Consider the following 13,409-nt stretch of genomic DNA (forward strand, 5'->3'; position numbering starts at 1 on the left):
ATTTTAATCATTTAAAAAAAAATTCAATTGTTGTATGGATTTACATTGATTACATTCTTCCATTATTTGTGCACAGGACTGAGCAGTTTTCAGAAAGGGCAAGATATGAATATTGTAATAAATACTTTTTAATGAATATATAAGTAAAACACAAAGACCATAAATGGGAAAAAATGCAGTAGCATTATTTGGAATAAATTTTATTGTTATGCCTAAAACCCAAACAAAATAATGTATGTGTACCAGTAGTTGGGAATCATTGTTCTACACGACAGTCATTCAAATACACATCTCAATAGTTTTTCCCCAAGTTAACTCAGGCCTGTTACAGACTGCCAAAATAAAGCTGCTTCGGGTCTCTTTGGAGGTATGCTGTTTAAATGATGCATGGGTCCTAAGAGTCCGGAGGTTGCGCCAAAGCCACACTCCATTCCTAAGCACTGGAGTGCAGCTTTGGTGCAGCTTCCAGATTCTTAGGATGCATGCATCATTTAAACAGTATACCTCCAAAGAGACCCGAAGCAGCTTTATTTTGGCAGTCTGTAACAGTCTCCTAGTTACTTGTAAGACTAAGGTTTTCATAGCATTCACCATTTTTGTCCCCATCTTCAGAGCATGTTCCATATTGTCCATATCCTTCTTTTGGTGCCTAGAGTTGGACATACTACTTCGGGTGAGGTATGAACAGTGGGCTACTACTACTTCCTTCAGTCTAAACACAATACTTTGGTTGGTCAGCCAAGAATAGTATCTCCCTTTTTTGCTAGTGCATGCCATGATTAAGTCATGCCTAGCTTATGCTTGTGATTTTAGCTTGGTTTTATGATGTACTATCTGTACTTATGGTATTTCATATTCTTTTGTAATTTGCCCAGAGCACTGTGGTTATGGGGTGGTTCATAAATATAATAAATCTGCAGTTAATAGATCTGTAGAAGCCTTACTTATAATCTGCCTTTATAACATTTTTATATGGCACTGTATGCTATACATCTATTAAATAAGAAAAAGAATAATAAAATGATGCAGATGTTTCTTTCCAGAGGCACACAGTGAAAGGCTTTCTTCTATATAAATCTTACATTGTGGTATATATTCCAAAATTACAATCGGCACTCATTCTTTTTAGGCTTTCAGAAAGTGTGTCAAGACGCATTTCTTTAACGTAGGGCCCAAACAGACAGGCCAAAATAAAGCTGCTTCGGTCACTTTGGAGGCATGCTGTTTAAATGACGCAGGGATCTTAAGAGGCCAGAAGCTGCGCCAAAATTGCGCTCGTCCTTAGCACTGAAGCATGGCTTTAGCATGGCTTCTGGCCTCTTACGACACTTGCATCATTTAAACAGCATACCTCCAAAGTGACCCAAAGCAGCATTTATTTTGGCCTGTCTGTTTGGGCTTGTAGTTATTTAAATTATTCCCAGTGTGCTATTGGTTTTATTAATGAGTGTTGTCGTAGCATGACTGATTTTAGATGTGCACCATATTGGTAGCTGTTTAGCAGAACAGTATGACGATTACAAATATTTTAGCTTCATTCACAGCATGGATTAAAGTGCAGAAAGCAGAAATGACATGTTCCCTGTGAATACAAAATTAGAATGCACAACAATCATTTTGAAATTCCAGAAATTCAGCATGAGATAATACAGAACTGAACTGTTCCAGTATGTGGTGTTTAGGATACATCCACCCAGGAGTATAGCGTTTGGGGGTGGTAAAATGAGGACACTGGCTCCAAATGAAATTTTGCTTTGGTCTCCAAATTTCTAGCATTGCAGACACTGGAAATTAATTTGTAGCAAGTACATTTCTATACTGCTTATCAGTGCATTTAAGCACTCCCTAAGTGGTTTACAACTGTAAACTAATTGCCCCCAACAAGCTGGGTACTATTTTAGTGACTTATGGAAGAATGCCAGGCTGAGTGAACCCTGAACCCCTGGCTGGGATTGAAATCACAACCTTATGGTTTCTGAGTGGCTGCAGGACCGGACCACCAGGGCTCTTAATTTGGTCCCCAAATTTCTAGCATTCGAGCCAGACACTGAAAATTATTCCACCTATAATTATTCTATTTGCTGTTTGCATTCCTTTGTTCATTTTGCTTGCCCTTTCTTTGGATACCTAACCTCTATTTCTAAATGATCAACTGAAGTTTTTAGTATAATGCTAGAAATTTGGGGACCAAAGAAAATTTCATTGGGTGGCGTAGGAAGCTTACTTGAGGGGCAATGCCCTAATTTTGCCCCTCACCAAATAATTACAATCCTGAGCCTATCCCAAACCTTTTAGAGTTTTACTTTTTTGTTTTGGATATAAGATTGATTTCTCTTGCACTACTCTAGGCAATGCTTGGTCTATCTTAAGGGAATTTGAAGTTGTCTCCTCACACACTATAATGAAGAAACGGCTTTTTGGTTTTGTCAGAACTGGATGAAATCTACCGAAACAGAACCCTGTTCCAGGTGGATGAAGCATACCAAATGTCATGTAAACAGGTGCAGGGGTTTTGTGCATGGCACTCTTTTTCTTTAAAGCAGATACCTTGGCAAAATTGCAGGCCTGAATATTTTGAAACACTAACATGAAGCACTATGGTCCTATATATCGATCTCCTTTCAGATTGAAGACTTTCCTTCAAGGATAAAATGATCACGACTTCACAATAGTAGTGTATATAAAACAGGCCATTTGGTTTCTTATTTTATTGTATTTCCAAAATAACTGTACAATCCAACCACTATCAATAGAAAAAATAGGTCATTTAATTATTTTCTATAAAAAAGAAAAATAAATTTATAATACAAATTATATTATGCTGTACATTTTTACTCACAGAGAAACTATGTTGGATACTTCTAACACAGACTGGCCTAAATAGATTCACAGAGCAATGTGATGAGAGCTACCACCAACTGCATTAGGCTGCATGTGTACAACTTAAGTGCATTTTGAGAAGATTGCAACTGAAATACTTTGCTGATAACCTTATATATATATTTTTTTCAAATTTCTTTCTAGTGCCCCTTCTTCTGGATCACAAACATATTTGATTCAAAATGAACTAATTAAAGTCATACACTTAAAAGTACACCTGTACTTTGACATGTATGCCAAAATAACTGTGATAGGAATTCTGCGACAATGTTTTAGAAAAGTCAAGGGTTCAAATAAGTGAAAAGGAAGAACCAAGACTACACCAGTTAGCATACTTATATCCAAATCATACACAGCTCAACAAAGACTTAGCAGCTATTCTAAGAATCCCATGCCTCCAAGCAACAGTTTTGTTCAGGATGTCATGGTGATAAACAGCAGTGTTAGTAACTGCTCGAAGTACTGCAACAAGTAATGTTCTCACACGTCTCAGTGTCTTAACACTTGACGTTTCAAAATGCAGGTCTTGAATTACACTTCTCGTACATCAGATTCAGTAAACCATACTTAACCCATGAGAAATGTAACATTATTAGCAACTGAGATTTTCAGTTTACAAATGGGAAGACAGGGAGGTTTTTAAAATTACATTAAATGCAAAAGAAATGGGAACAAGAGTCACAGTTGACTGAAACAATGAGATAGCTGCAAAAGAACAAACAAACTTTCAGGGTATATTTAATGCATATTTGTATGGTATGGGACCAACTACTTTGAAATCAATTATTCCCACAAACACGTCTGTCATTGTTAGTACCTCTATCCAGCCGCTCCTACCAAGTATGGCAAGTCTCATAATGTCCTTGCAAACCTGGAGTAGAGTAGTGGGAAGGGAAAAAAATCTGCAACTGAGCTATGCTCCCAAAGTGCTTGAAAGTGCAAGACAACACAGGTGAGCTTCAGTACTTCTCGTAAATTCAAAACTGAATAATCATTAGAGCGACCACACTGGAGGTCCCAACCACACTTGGAAACGCAACTGTTTCTATACCAAAAAATTAGGAAAATGATTGGTACTTTTCTAGTTTATGTTTCCTTTCAAGATAGCTGGGACACCTCAGAACAACATCACAACTACAGTGATTCCCTACAAATTGCCTGAAACCTGGAAGGGGAATGAAAGCTTTTGGAATGGCACTATTAATACTCAAGAAGTATGATGAAACACAAAGAACTTCCAGGCAGACATTCTCTGAAGCTGAAGAGGGGGGTTATATTTTACCCTGTGTTGCAGAAGCACAACCATGCTCAAATTCAGCACAGAAGATCCCACTGGATGAAGGACAGACCCTGGGAGTCATAAATGTTGTCTGGCTATCTCAGCCATTCAATATCTGTGGACCACTAGGAATATGTGTACAGCGGGGACTTTGAAGGGGCAAAACCGGGACTTTCTCCCTTAATGTATGCCTTAAATGCATACATACATACACACCTGATAGTAATTGAATTTAAAATAATAAAATGACTACGTATTTAAGAGAAAAGGTATTTGAATCAATTCTTTTCAAAGTCAAAAAGGCCATGCAACTATAATACGTTCAGGCAAACTTATTTTTGTGTTATCTTTTATCCTGTGTGACTTAAACAGAATTTTGTTTCTTGATCTGCAAGAACTCTTTACACATTTTCGTAAAGATCTACTAACACAAGGAAGTGTTCCTGCCCACCTTAACAACTAAAACCTCACCAAACGTCATATTCTGTAATAGTAATGGAATAGCTTCTTTGTTCAAAATGCCAAACCCATGTAGCAGAACTGAAGGTTATAAAGATTGATCATGAGGATACTAGTATTAAAGGATCCAAAACATTAATCCCTGCCAACAAGAACAGAAAACCTATCACAATAGGTTTAATATAGTCAATATTTTGCATTGAGTGTTTTTTTATTTATAAGCACTGAATGAATGGCAAGTTTCACCTAAACAATATCAATCTTCTAAAGCATACACAATCACCTGAATAAATTGACTTGAAATTGTATGTGCTGTTGTATGCAACAGTTTTATTTGCACACAGTGTAATTTTCTTTTTTCTTTCCCCGTTCATCTTCTTGAATTCATATTATGAATCATCTTCTGAATTTTTTCATCATTCTTTAAAATGTTTGCCCTTTTTGCACAAATCCTGTCTTGTTCATCTTTGATCAACTGGTCCAACTCTGTAAGTTCTGCTTTCAAGGGTTCCACAACACTATCTGTGATTCTGAGAGAGAAACAAGCAGCATATTACACCTTGTGAATAGATTTTTGGTATGTAACCATGTTACCCAATAGCATGTAGAAAAAAACATCCTGTCTAGGCTTCCATCTTTAAATCAGAAAAAGAGCACAACATTGTTTCTACTCCTCATTTGTTAGCAACCACAGTAGGCAGAGCGAGTGCCATGTGTTGGAAAGAGTAACTTTGGCAGGGGACTTTACATTCAGCCATAAAGATAATTTGGGTTAGCATGGGGGTAAGGATGGTATGTATGCGTATAAAAGTGCATTAGCCTGCATATACTGTCCTGCCTTCCTTTGGAGGAGATGCAGTATTTAGTATGACAAATAAAGTAAGCACAACATTTTCATGTATAAGTAAAATGGACTAGGCCACAAACAATCTTGTCTCTTTCTCACTGTTTCATCGATTTTATAGGATCAGGACAGGGATATGTCCTCCGGAGGCTGCTGTCTTATGCTAGTTTTTATGACTATTCCTGATAAATGGCCATATTGGCTGGGGCTGCTGATGCTTAACAACATCTCGTGGGCCAGAGGCTCTCTATCTCTGGACCCATTCTCTACCTTCAGCAATTCCCTCTAGCTGGGAATGGAGAAAAGACACAGATTCCTATTGTACTACTTGAACAACCAATGTGTGCCCTGCTTGTCTGGCGGACTACTTAGTTGAGTGTTATGACCTCTCTTTACCTATGCAAAAGCTTACATCAAGCCAGGGGAAAGTAAGTTCCTTATTTATCTTCAACCAAATTCAAAATTATATCCCTGAAGATCAGTGAAACCACACATTTGTTCCTGCTGAAATGGACATTCCCAGAAACTTGAATGAGGTCTGTATGCACTTTGTTCACACCACTGCAGGTGGTTTTTTTTTTTTGGGGGGGGGGGTTCTCTGACTCATTCTTCAATATTTTTTCTGTACTTGTGGACTCTTAATGTTTGGTAGACATCTCTCTAAACCTGTTATCTCCAACATCCCCAGAATATGACTTAAGGAATATATTCAAACGTGCCTTGTAAAACTTTGCACTGACTGATTTTGATTAAGGAAGTCTTACATGGCAATTGGATATATTTCTCCATATCCCTTACCCTTGTTCCTTCTGCAGAGCCTCTTCAAGTTGTTTATTTTCATTCTGCCACATCTGGAGTTCAATCTTCATGGCATCCACATCCTCCTGTATATAGTCCATGATTTTTCCAAGAGGGAGAGCACTCCGACAAAGGGCCTGAATGGATCCACGAAACTTATCTATTTCTTTTGCTACTAGATCCTTCTCCTTTCTCTTTGTTGCTTCTGACAGAAGTGGTTTTTCCTTTAAAAAAACAACAACAGAAAACAAAGAGTGAGAAGTAAAGGAAAGGGAAGCACCAAAAAGGGGGAGATTAATAAACACTGGGACAAATTTAAAAGCAAAATGGAAAAAAGAAAAAAACCCAGCCATGTTTGAGGCACACCGATTAAACAGTAATGTGACAATTCTAGCAATTGATAATATTGGTCAAGGATGATCTTAAAATGCATAAGAGCAAGATAAACTCTTCATAAAAACACCTTTGAACGGGTTAAAGTAAATCACTCAAGCCTTCACATTGTTCAAAAAGAAATTATTCCCAGAAAGACCTCCAGCTGAGAGCTCCCATTCCTTCTAGCTTTCACAGAAACAATCCACAAAATTTGCAAGTATCTAGTAGGTGGTTTTATAAGAGATTACTAAAAGTGTACCTTCTTTGTAAAGATTCAATGTGAGAAGTTTATTTTTTTTATGAGATATCAACTATGCAATGATGTAAAAAGTGGCTGGATTAAAGATGTCAAAAGTTAAGCAGCTAAAATGTTGAACTGCTCAGTTGTCTGAAGATCATTTGCATATTACCTTCTCAGCAGATTTTGGCAACTGTGACAACTCATAATCTTTCTTTGTTTCCAATATTCTTTTGACAAGCCCTCCTGCGAAACATCAAAAGTACCGTAATGTATTAATTACAAAATATTGAGTTAACAGAGTAATTTAATTTGGATTGGCTAAAATAGTTTTCTTCTGAATAACACACACACACACACACACACACACACACACACACACACACACACACACTGCCTTTCCAGACCACTAGATTATAATAAAAACAAGTAGGGATCATCAAGTACAACCATATTTTTCTTACACGGGTTAGAATGATGTAAGACCCGTAAGACAACTGTAAGAACAAGGAGGATTGTGTCAAGCTTTAATCCATTTGTGAACAGAAAGTAACCATATTTTCCCTACTTCTGCAGATTCCTGCTTCTCTGCCCATCCCAAAAGTCTCTCTAGAGTCAGGATATCCTATAGATCATTATGGAACATCTCTTACCACAGGACAATGGAAGGAGACAGCTGCACAAAATTGGGTGGGAAAGTTCCCAATTTTGGTTCATTTGGGAATGTCAGGCTGATGCTTTTGAGGAACACAGAAATTTACAAAGGAGGGTGAGGATGAAAAAGATTTGCCACATAAGCATGGGCCAAAATAGAAATACTTGTACTTCAACAACAATGAAATGCACCCAACAAACTCAAGAAGATTAAACTGGAAAAGCAATGAAATTCACCCAACAAATTCAAGAAAATTAAACTGGGTAGGAAGAACTGGGTAGATTCTGCTGTTATCTCAGGCCAAAGCAGAAAGGCAGATAGCAAGAAAACTAGAAGGGGGGAAAAGGACATTGATGTCCAATTAAAACAAATAGTAAAACAGAGATGGAGGACAGAGAAAGTGACTTCATGTTGAACATGTTTCAATGCTTTACGAAATTTTTAATGTGGGGAATGCCTAGACGGGGCACCAATTAAACATAAATACTTACCATGCTTCTCATCTCCTTCCAGCTCAATTGTTGCTTCCTGAATGACAGCAATTAAAAAGAAAACAAAAAGCAGCTTTAAATTACCGTGACTTAGGAATACAGAAGCTTGTTATATATAAAAGTACATAAACAAGACCACTTGGAATTGGCAATCAATGTACGCTCTCTTATACAAAGGGTGATTATAATGTTCAAGGATAATCAGTTCACTTGGGAGGAAGCTGCTATATTTTGCAAAAATCTATCTATTTTTCTTCCTCATGGAATAAAAAAAGATCCTAATTTCTCCATCTTGGAGACAGGCTCTGCTACGAAGGCTCCAAGTCAGGAACATGTAAATCCTGATACGAAAGCACCAATTCAGGAATGTAAATCAACCAAATCCAACCAAATCTTTCTAATATAAGACATAAAAAGTAACCCATAGCATGCCTTTTCAGGTATCGGGCTCATAACATAAGCATGCCAATTGGAAGGAATAAGCAAAAAGGTTTGGAAGTGATGGTCTGTCCCAGAAGGCACCACTTCCTTCTGGCCTCAACTAACAGAGCTGGCAGATTATTTCCATTTCCAGACTGTCATCATTCATAAGCCAAGTAGAAATCAATTTACTGGAATTGTACAAGGGAAGAGATACAACAGCAGATAGCACCACACCGATTTTTTCTTCGCATTTAAATCTGAAAGTTAATTAACCTACCGTTGCCATTTCTGTTATTTCAGACAGCTGTGGTGCTGCCTCGACTACAAACTGGTCATCCTCCTCCTCGTCCTCTTTGTCTATAATTACATTTGACACTACTTTGGCACTACCATTTCTACAAGAAAGCAATGAGAGAATTAAAATATAATAATCATCTTGTAATCAATGATCATTCAAAGTAGAAAATGGAGTTCTCTTTAAAATAAAAGTGTGTCTAATTTCAGCCTCATCTAAACATGTAGAAGCTCTGGTAATTACTGAGAGTGAAAATTGAAATGTATGCAATACTTTCTTTCTTTTGAAGCCAAATTTACTTTATTACAGTCAGCCCTTCTTATACACGGATTTTTTATACATGGATTCAAGCATACACGGCTTGAAAATGTTCAAAAAAAGTATAAATTTCATATAGCAAACCTTGATTTTCCATTTTTTATTTTTGCTATGCCATTATATTTAATGGGACTTGAGCATACATGGATTTTGTTATACACGGGGGATCTTGGAACCATACCCCAGCATATAACAAGGGTCCACTGTACTTTAGTTGCACGAAGGCTGGAATCCTGTTAATAAGTTCTGATGGCAGGACTTATGCTTTGCAACGCACCTTTTTGGTCACTGCCTAGGTCAGAATTATGTTCTTACCATGCAACATACAAAAGCCACCATGCAAGCTGCACAACTGGGCTATTTCTGGGTTCTCAGAGACAAGGAAACTAGTTGTGACGTGTCCAGCTATATTCCATAACCTGGATGCACTGTAAATACATCTCCAACATGGAAGATTCAAGGACCCCCAGCAGTCCCACTCCAGTCTCTGATATTAACATGAGGGAAATTACCCATGTGACTGTAAATCAGTGTCATATTCTGCTTGTCCTCTGAGTCTGAGGAATTGGAAGAAGCTGAGCAGGGAGCATGCCACAGCAGGACCAGGAGGTAAGCCTAGCTCCCAGCAGCTACTAGAGCTAAGTTCACCAGCAAAAGGATCTAACCCCCAGCAGCCACTAGAGCCAAGTTCTCCACAGCTTCCCCCCACAAGAGGATGAGCCAGATTTACCAGTACCTACCTCCACAGAGAGATGCCAGGAAAGAGAGAGATGTTGGTATTCTCTGCAGTTAAGAAGTGGGCTGCTAATAGAAGCACCTATGAGACTCAGACACGCTATAAATATCCTAACACCTTTCTTGGTTCAGCATGACTGACAACTTTCCAGCTGTTTTGGGAAAAGCCTTGCTGTCACCTTGTTCCTGGATTGATTGCCTGCTGCCATGAATTCTGTCTGGACTATTCCTTCTGCTTGCCCCTTTGGATTGCTGAATTGGACTGGCTGCTGATGCATGAAGGACCTGGACTGGGTTAAACAACCACTGCTTTCTCAACAACTCCCTGGGTGAGCCTCTCTCCTTGCTTAAAAACACTGAATGGTCTGGAATGGAATGGCTCCCCCATGAAAACGGAGGGCCGACTGTACAATCTCAGAATTGAGAGAATTTTTTTATAATGTATAGATTTTGTCCTCACCTCTCTGGCACTGCAACTTCTGTACTTTCTTGGCGTTTTATCCGGGGTGGAGCAGGCCTCGCACTGCTTGGTCGTGGCAATCTTCTGTGATGTAGGATAAAGGTGTTGCAATCATTTACACAGATACTTTGAATTATCTCCCAAACATCACCATTTCAAACTTGATGTATCCTCCTCTATAAAGAACAGTTACTCTATGAAGAACAGTTTCTTAATTAACTAATTATAACTAATTATAAGCAAAATATTCAGAACACAAGGAAAAGGGGGAAAAAATCTAAGGAAAATATGTAGCCAAACTTCAGGAAATTAAAGCCCATTGATTTTAATGATTGTGAAATCACTGGGGGTGAAATTTAGTTAATTTTGGCAGGACAATATCCTATTTCTGTTTGCACACCTGGCTGTTAAAGGATATTGAACTAAGTCCACATTCTCTTTAGAAATATACTTATCAATGGCATGTTATAATCATTTATTTAATAATCTGAAACATATTCCAAAAGTTGAAGTTTTAAAATTCTAATTTGGCCCAGGAGGCATAAATTCTGACTTGCATACTATAAAGGACTTAACATTCGCAAGAGAAAGCAAAATGAGGTACAATGAGGTTCCATCTAGTATGTGATTTTAAAATTTTGTTGCAGGTTTGTAAAATATATGTTCCCAATTCAGAGCTCTGGGTATGTGTGATTTGTATGAATAGCTCATGTACAGGCTCACTTCCCAATTCATTCCAACACAGAGAACTATACAGGAAGACCCTTTGCTAAATTAAGAATCCCTATTCCTTTCTGTGTGCATGTCTGCACTCCATGTCAGAAGGTGCTGCTATATTAGGAAAGATGACCTTTTAAACAAGGCTGCACTAAAGGCTTACACACTCAATAGTAAATCATAGTTCAAGAATGGTGGGTCATCCAACGGAGATGTTCTACTGACTACTGGAAAACTATTGTTTAGAAATTGGAAATCAGCTTTGGAGATACATATTCCCTCTCCAGTGCAAAATTCTAACTGGGTTTAATTACATGTAAAACAAGAAAAGAACTGAGAAGTATATTATGAAGGAAGGCTAAGCTTCTGTCCCTGAAGCTTGTTTTTAATTTGCCAACACTATCTTTGTATAATCATTCCAAGTGAAGTTTCCAAGTTGCATGCTTTCCTTCAACCCACATGTTCAGGAGAATAGCTTTACCCTAATTCTCCAGTTCATACATAATCAGAATTAGTATAATATGGGATTAGTATAAAGTGAAGCAAAATGCAAGAAAAACATTTTCCTGGTCATGAGGGATGAAGGGGAATGGTTGTGATATCCCAGTTAAAGAGCTCTGGCTCTTCCTTTTCTGTGTATATAATGCTGAACTGTGGTTTAGCGTTGCACACAAACTCAAACAAAGTATTTTAAGATGTTATTAGTTCAAATCAGAGGTGGGCAACTTTTGGAGGCTAGCAGGCAGCATTAGCCCTCAGATCTTGGAAGTCTGCTAATATTTTGCCTACTCTTCATTTAAATACTATCACCACAATCCAGGCAAAATGAAGCAATTCCATTTATCATTGTTTTCAATGAAAGAATTTTAAATGAAAAGGGTTTCAATTAAGTTCCTGACCTTGATTGTTATCTCAAATGTCCAGCTTCAAGGTTAAATTCAAAGTTGACCTAGTGATCACATTGAAACCTTGATCCTTGGCTCCACCCAAGAAGTGGATTTGGAGCTTCAAAGAATCTGTAGTGGTGAAGGGAATTGTTCCCTCCCAATTGCACTACATTTCACCATTTGACAGTTGATCTAGCCTTACATCTAGCATTACATCAATATGTATTTAATGAAGGTAAAGACACTCTACGTACCTTTGGGCAACATGAGTAGGAGATTCATTAGCGATTTCATAATTTTCAGAAACAACTATTCTTTCAGGGGCAGCAGTGTTAAGGACATCACCTTCTGTTAAAGAAAAGTTTTGTTACATACGAAGTTTTTAAGACTGCATTTACATCAAATGCATATACAGTTGTCCCTCCATATCAACGGATTCATTATCCACAGATTCAGCCATCCATGGCTTGAAAATCTTTTTTTAAAAAAATCCTTCCAAAAAGCAAACCTTGCTTTTGCCATTTTACATAAGGGAAACCATTTTAATATGCTATTACATTAGTATTTAATATTTAATGACACGTGAACATCCATGGATTTATCCATGGGGGTTCCTGGAACCAAATGGCTGAGGATACCAAGGGCCCACTGTAAGTCTTTTTCAGTTTTACTGAAGTCAGTTTGACTGAACTCTTATAGCTTTATAGCATCACAGAATAAATCCAGTGTTCTACAGAAAAGCAAGGACAATTTGTAATTCTCTTCCCTCTTAGAAAACAATATAAAACTAATTAACAATATATTCATATGAACCTTCCAAACAAATAGAAAGCAACATACAGTCGGCCCTCCTTAGCCGTGTGAGTTCCAGGTGGATGGCAAATTCTGTGGGAGCTCAAGTCCCTTTCCTCTCAATAGTGGACACAATGTGCAAGTGACCGTGTTGGTGCGATCGCGTTCACATGCAACCATTGAAAAGAACAGGGTGGGGCCAGCCACAGATGCTCCAATCTGATAGGAAGAGCTGACTGTATTTTGAAGTTCCACATTAGCAAAGTTAAAATACTCTGTAAACCAGTGCTATTCAAACTGGTAGTCAAAGGCCTGGTGACAATCCACAAACCATTAGCTGTCGATCCCTGGCAAGTTTCCAGGAAAGAAAAACAAACAAACACCTAATATAGGTCCAAAACACACTGCAGAAATAATCCAGTTTGAGACCTCTTTAACTGCCCTGGCTCAATGCTAGGGAATTCTGGGAACTGTAGTTTTGGGAGACATTTAGCCTTCTCTGTCAGCTCTGGGGCCACAATAAACTACAAATCCCAGGATCCCCTAGCACTGATTCAGGGCAGTTAAAGCAGTCTCAAACTGGATTATTTCTGGAGCGTGTTTTGGACCATAAACAATGGGGATAATGCATACTGGAGGAAAAATGCTACTCCCCCCATCAGATAGGAAGCACTGGTTTAAGGACATATGATTTGTCTTAACACTCATTAGTTTTACCTGCATCATTGGATGTTTCACCTGAAACAGAAATACATGCCAGTTA

The 13,409-nt window shown here is 38.0% G+C and overlaps 1 protein-coding gene across 5 annotated transcripts in view; it reads right to left on the reverse strand.

Moving 5' to 3' along the window:
* Positions 1–2,695: 2,695 nt before the first annotated feature.
* IFT54 (intraflagellar transport 54) overlaps positions 2,696–13,409 on the reverse strand; it is a 30,748-nt gene continuing 20,034 nt past the window's right edge. For 4 of the 5 annotated variants that reach the window (XM_089477726.1, XM_089477725.1, XM_089477729.1 and 1 more), the window contains 8 exons: positions 13,364–13,384; positions 12,109–12,202; positions 10,251–10,334; positions 8,720–8,837; positions 8,020–8,056; positions 7,046–7,119; positions 6,261–6,484; positions 2,696–5,148 (listed from right to left, as the gene is read on the reverse strand). In XM_089477726.1, coding sequence (XP_089333852.1) covers positions 4,989–5,148; positions 6,261–6,484; positions 7,046–7,119; positions 8,020–8,056; positions 8,720–8,837; positions 10,251–10,334; positions 12,109–12,202; positions 13,364–13,384 — 812 coding nt within the window. In that variant the 3' untranslated portion in view covers positions 2,696–4,988. The remainder of the gene's footprint in view (positions 5,149–6,260; positions 6,485–7,045; positions 7,120–8,019; positions 8,057–8,719; positions 8,838–10,250; positions 10,335–12,108; positions 12,203–13,363; positions 13,385–13,409) is intronic. The other variant, XM_089477727.1, reaches the window with a different exon arrangement.

Source organism: Sceloporus occidentalis, unplaced genomic scaffold (genome assembly GCF_023333645.1).
Source record: "Sceloporus occidentalis isolate IW3139 unplaced genomic scaffold, rSceOcc1.0.p SCAF_12, whole genome shotgun sequence".
Classification (NCBI taxonomy): domain Eukaryota; kingdom Metazoa; phylum Chordata; class Lepidosauria; order Squamata; family Phrynosomatidae; genus Sceloporus; species Sceloporus occidentalis.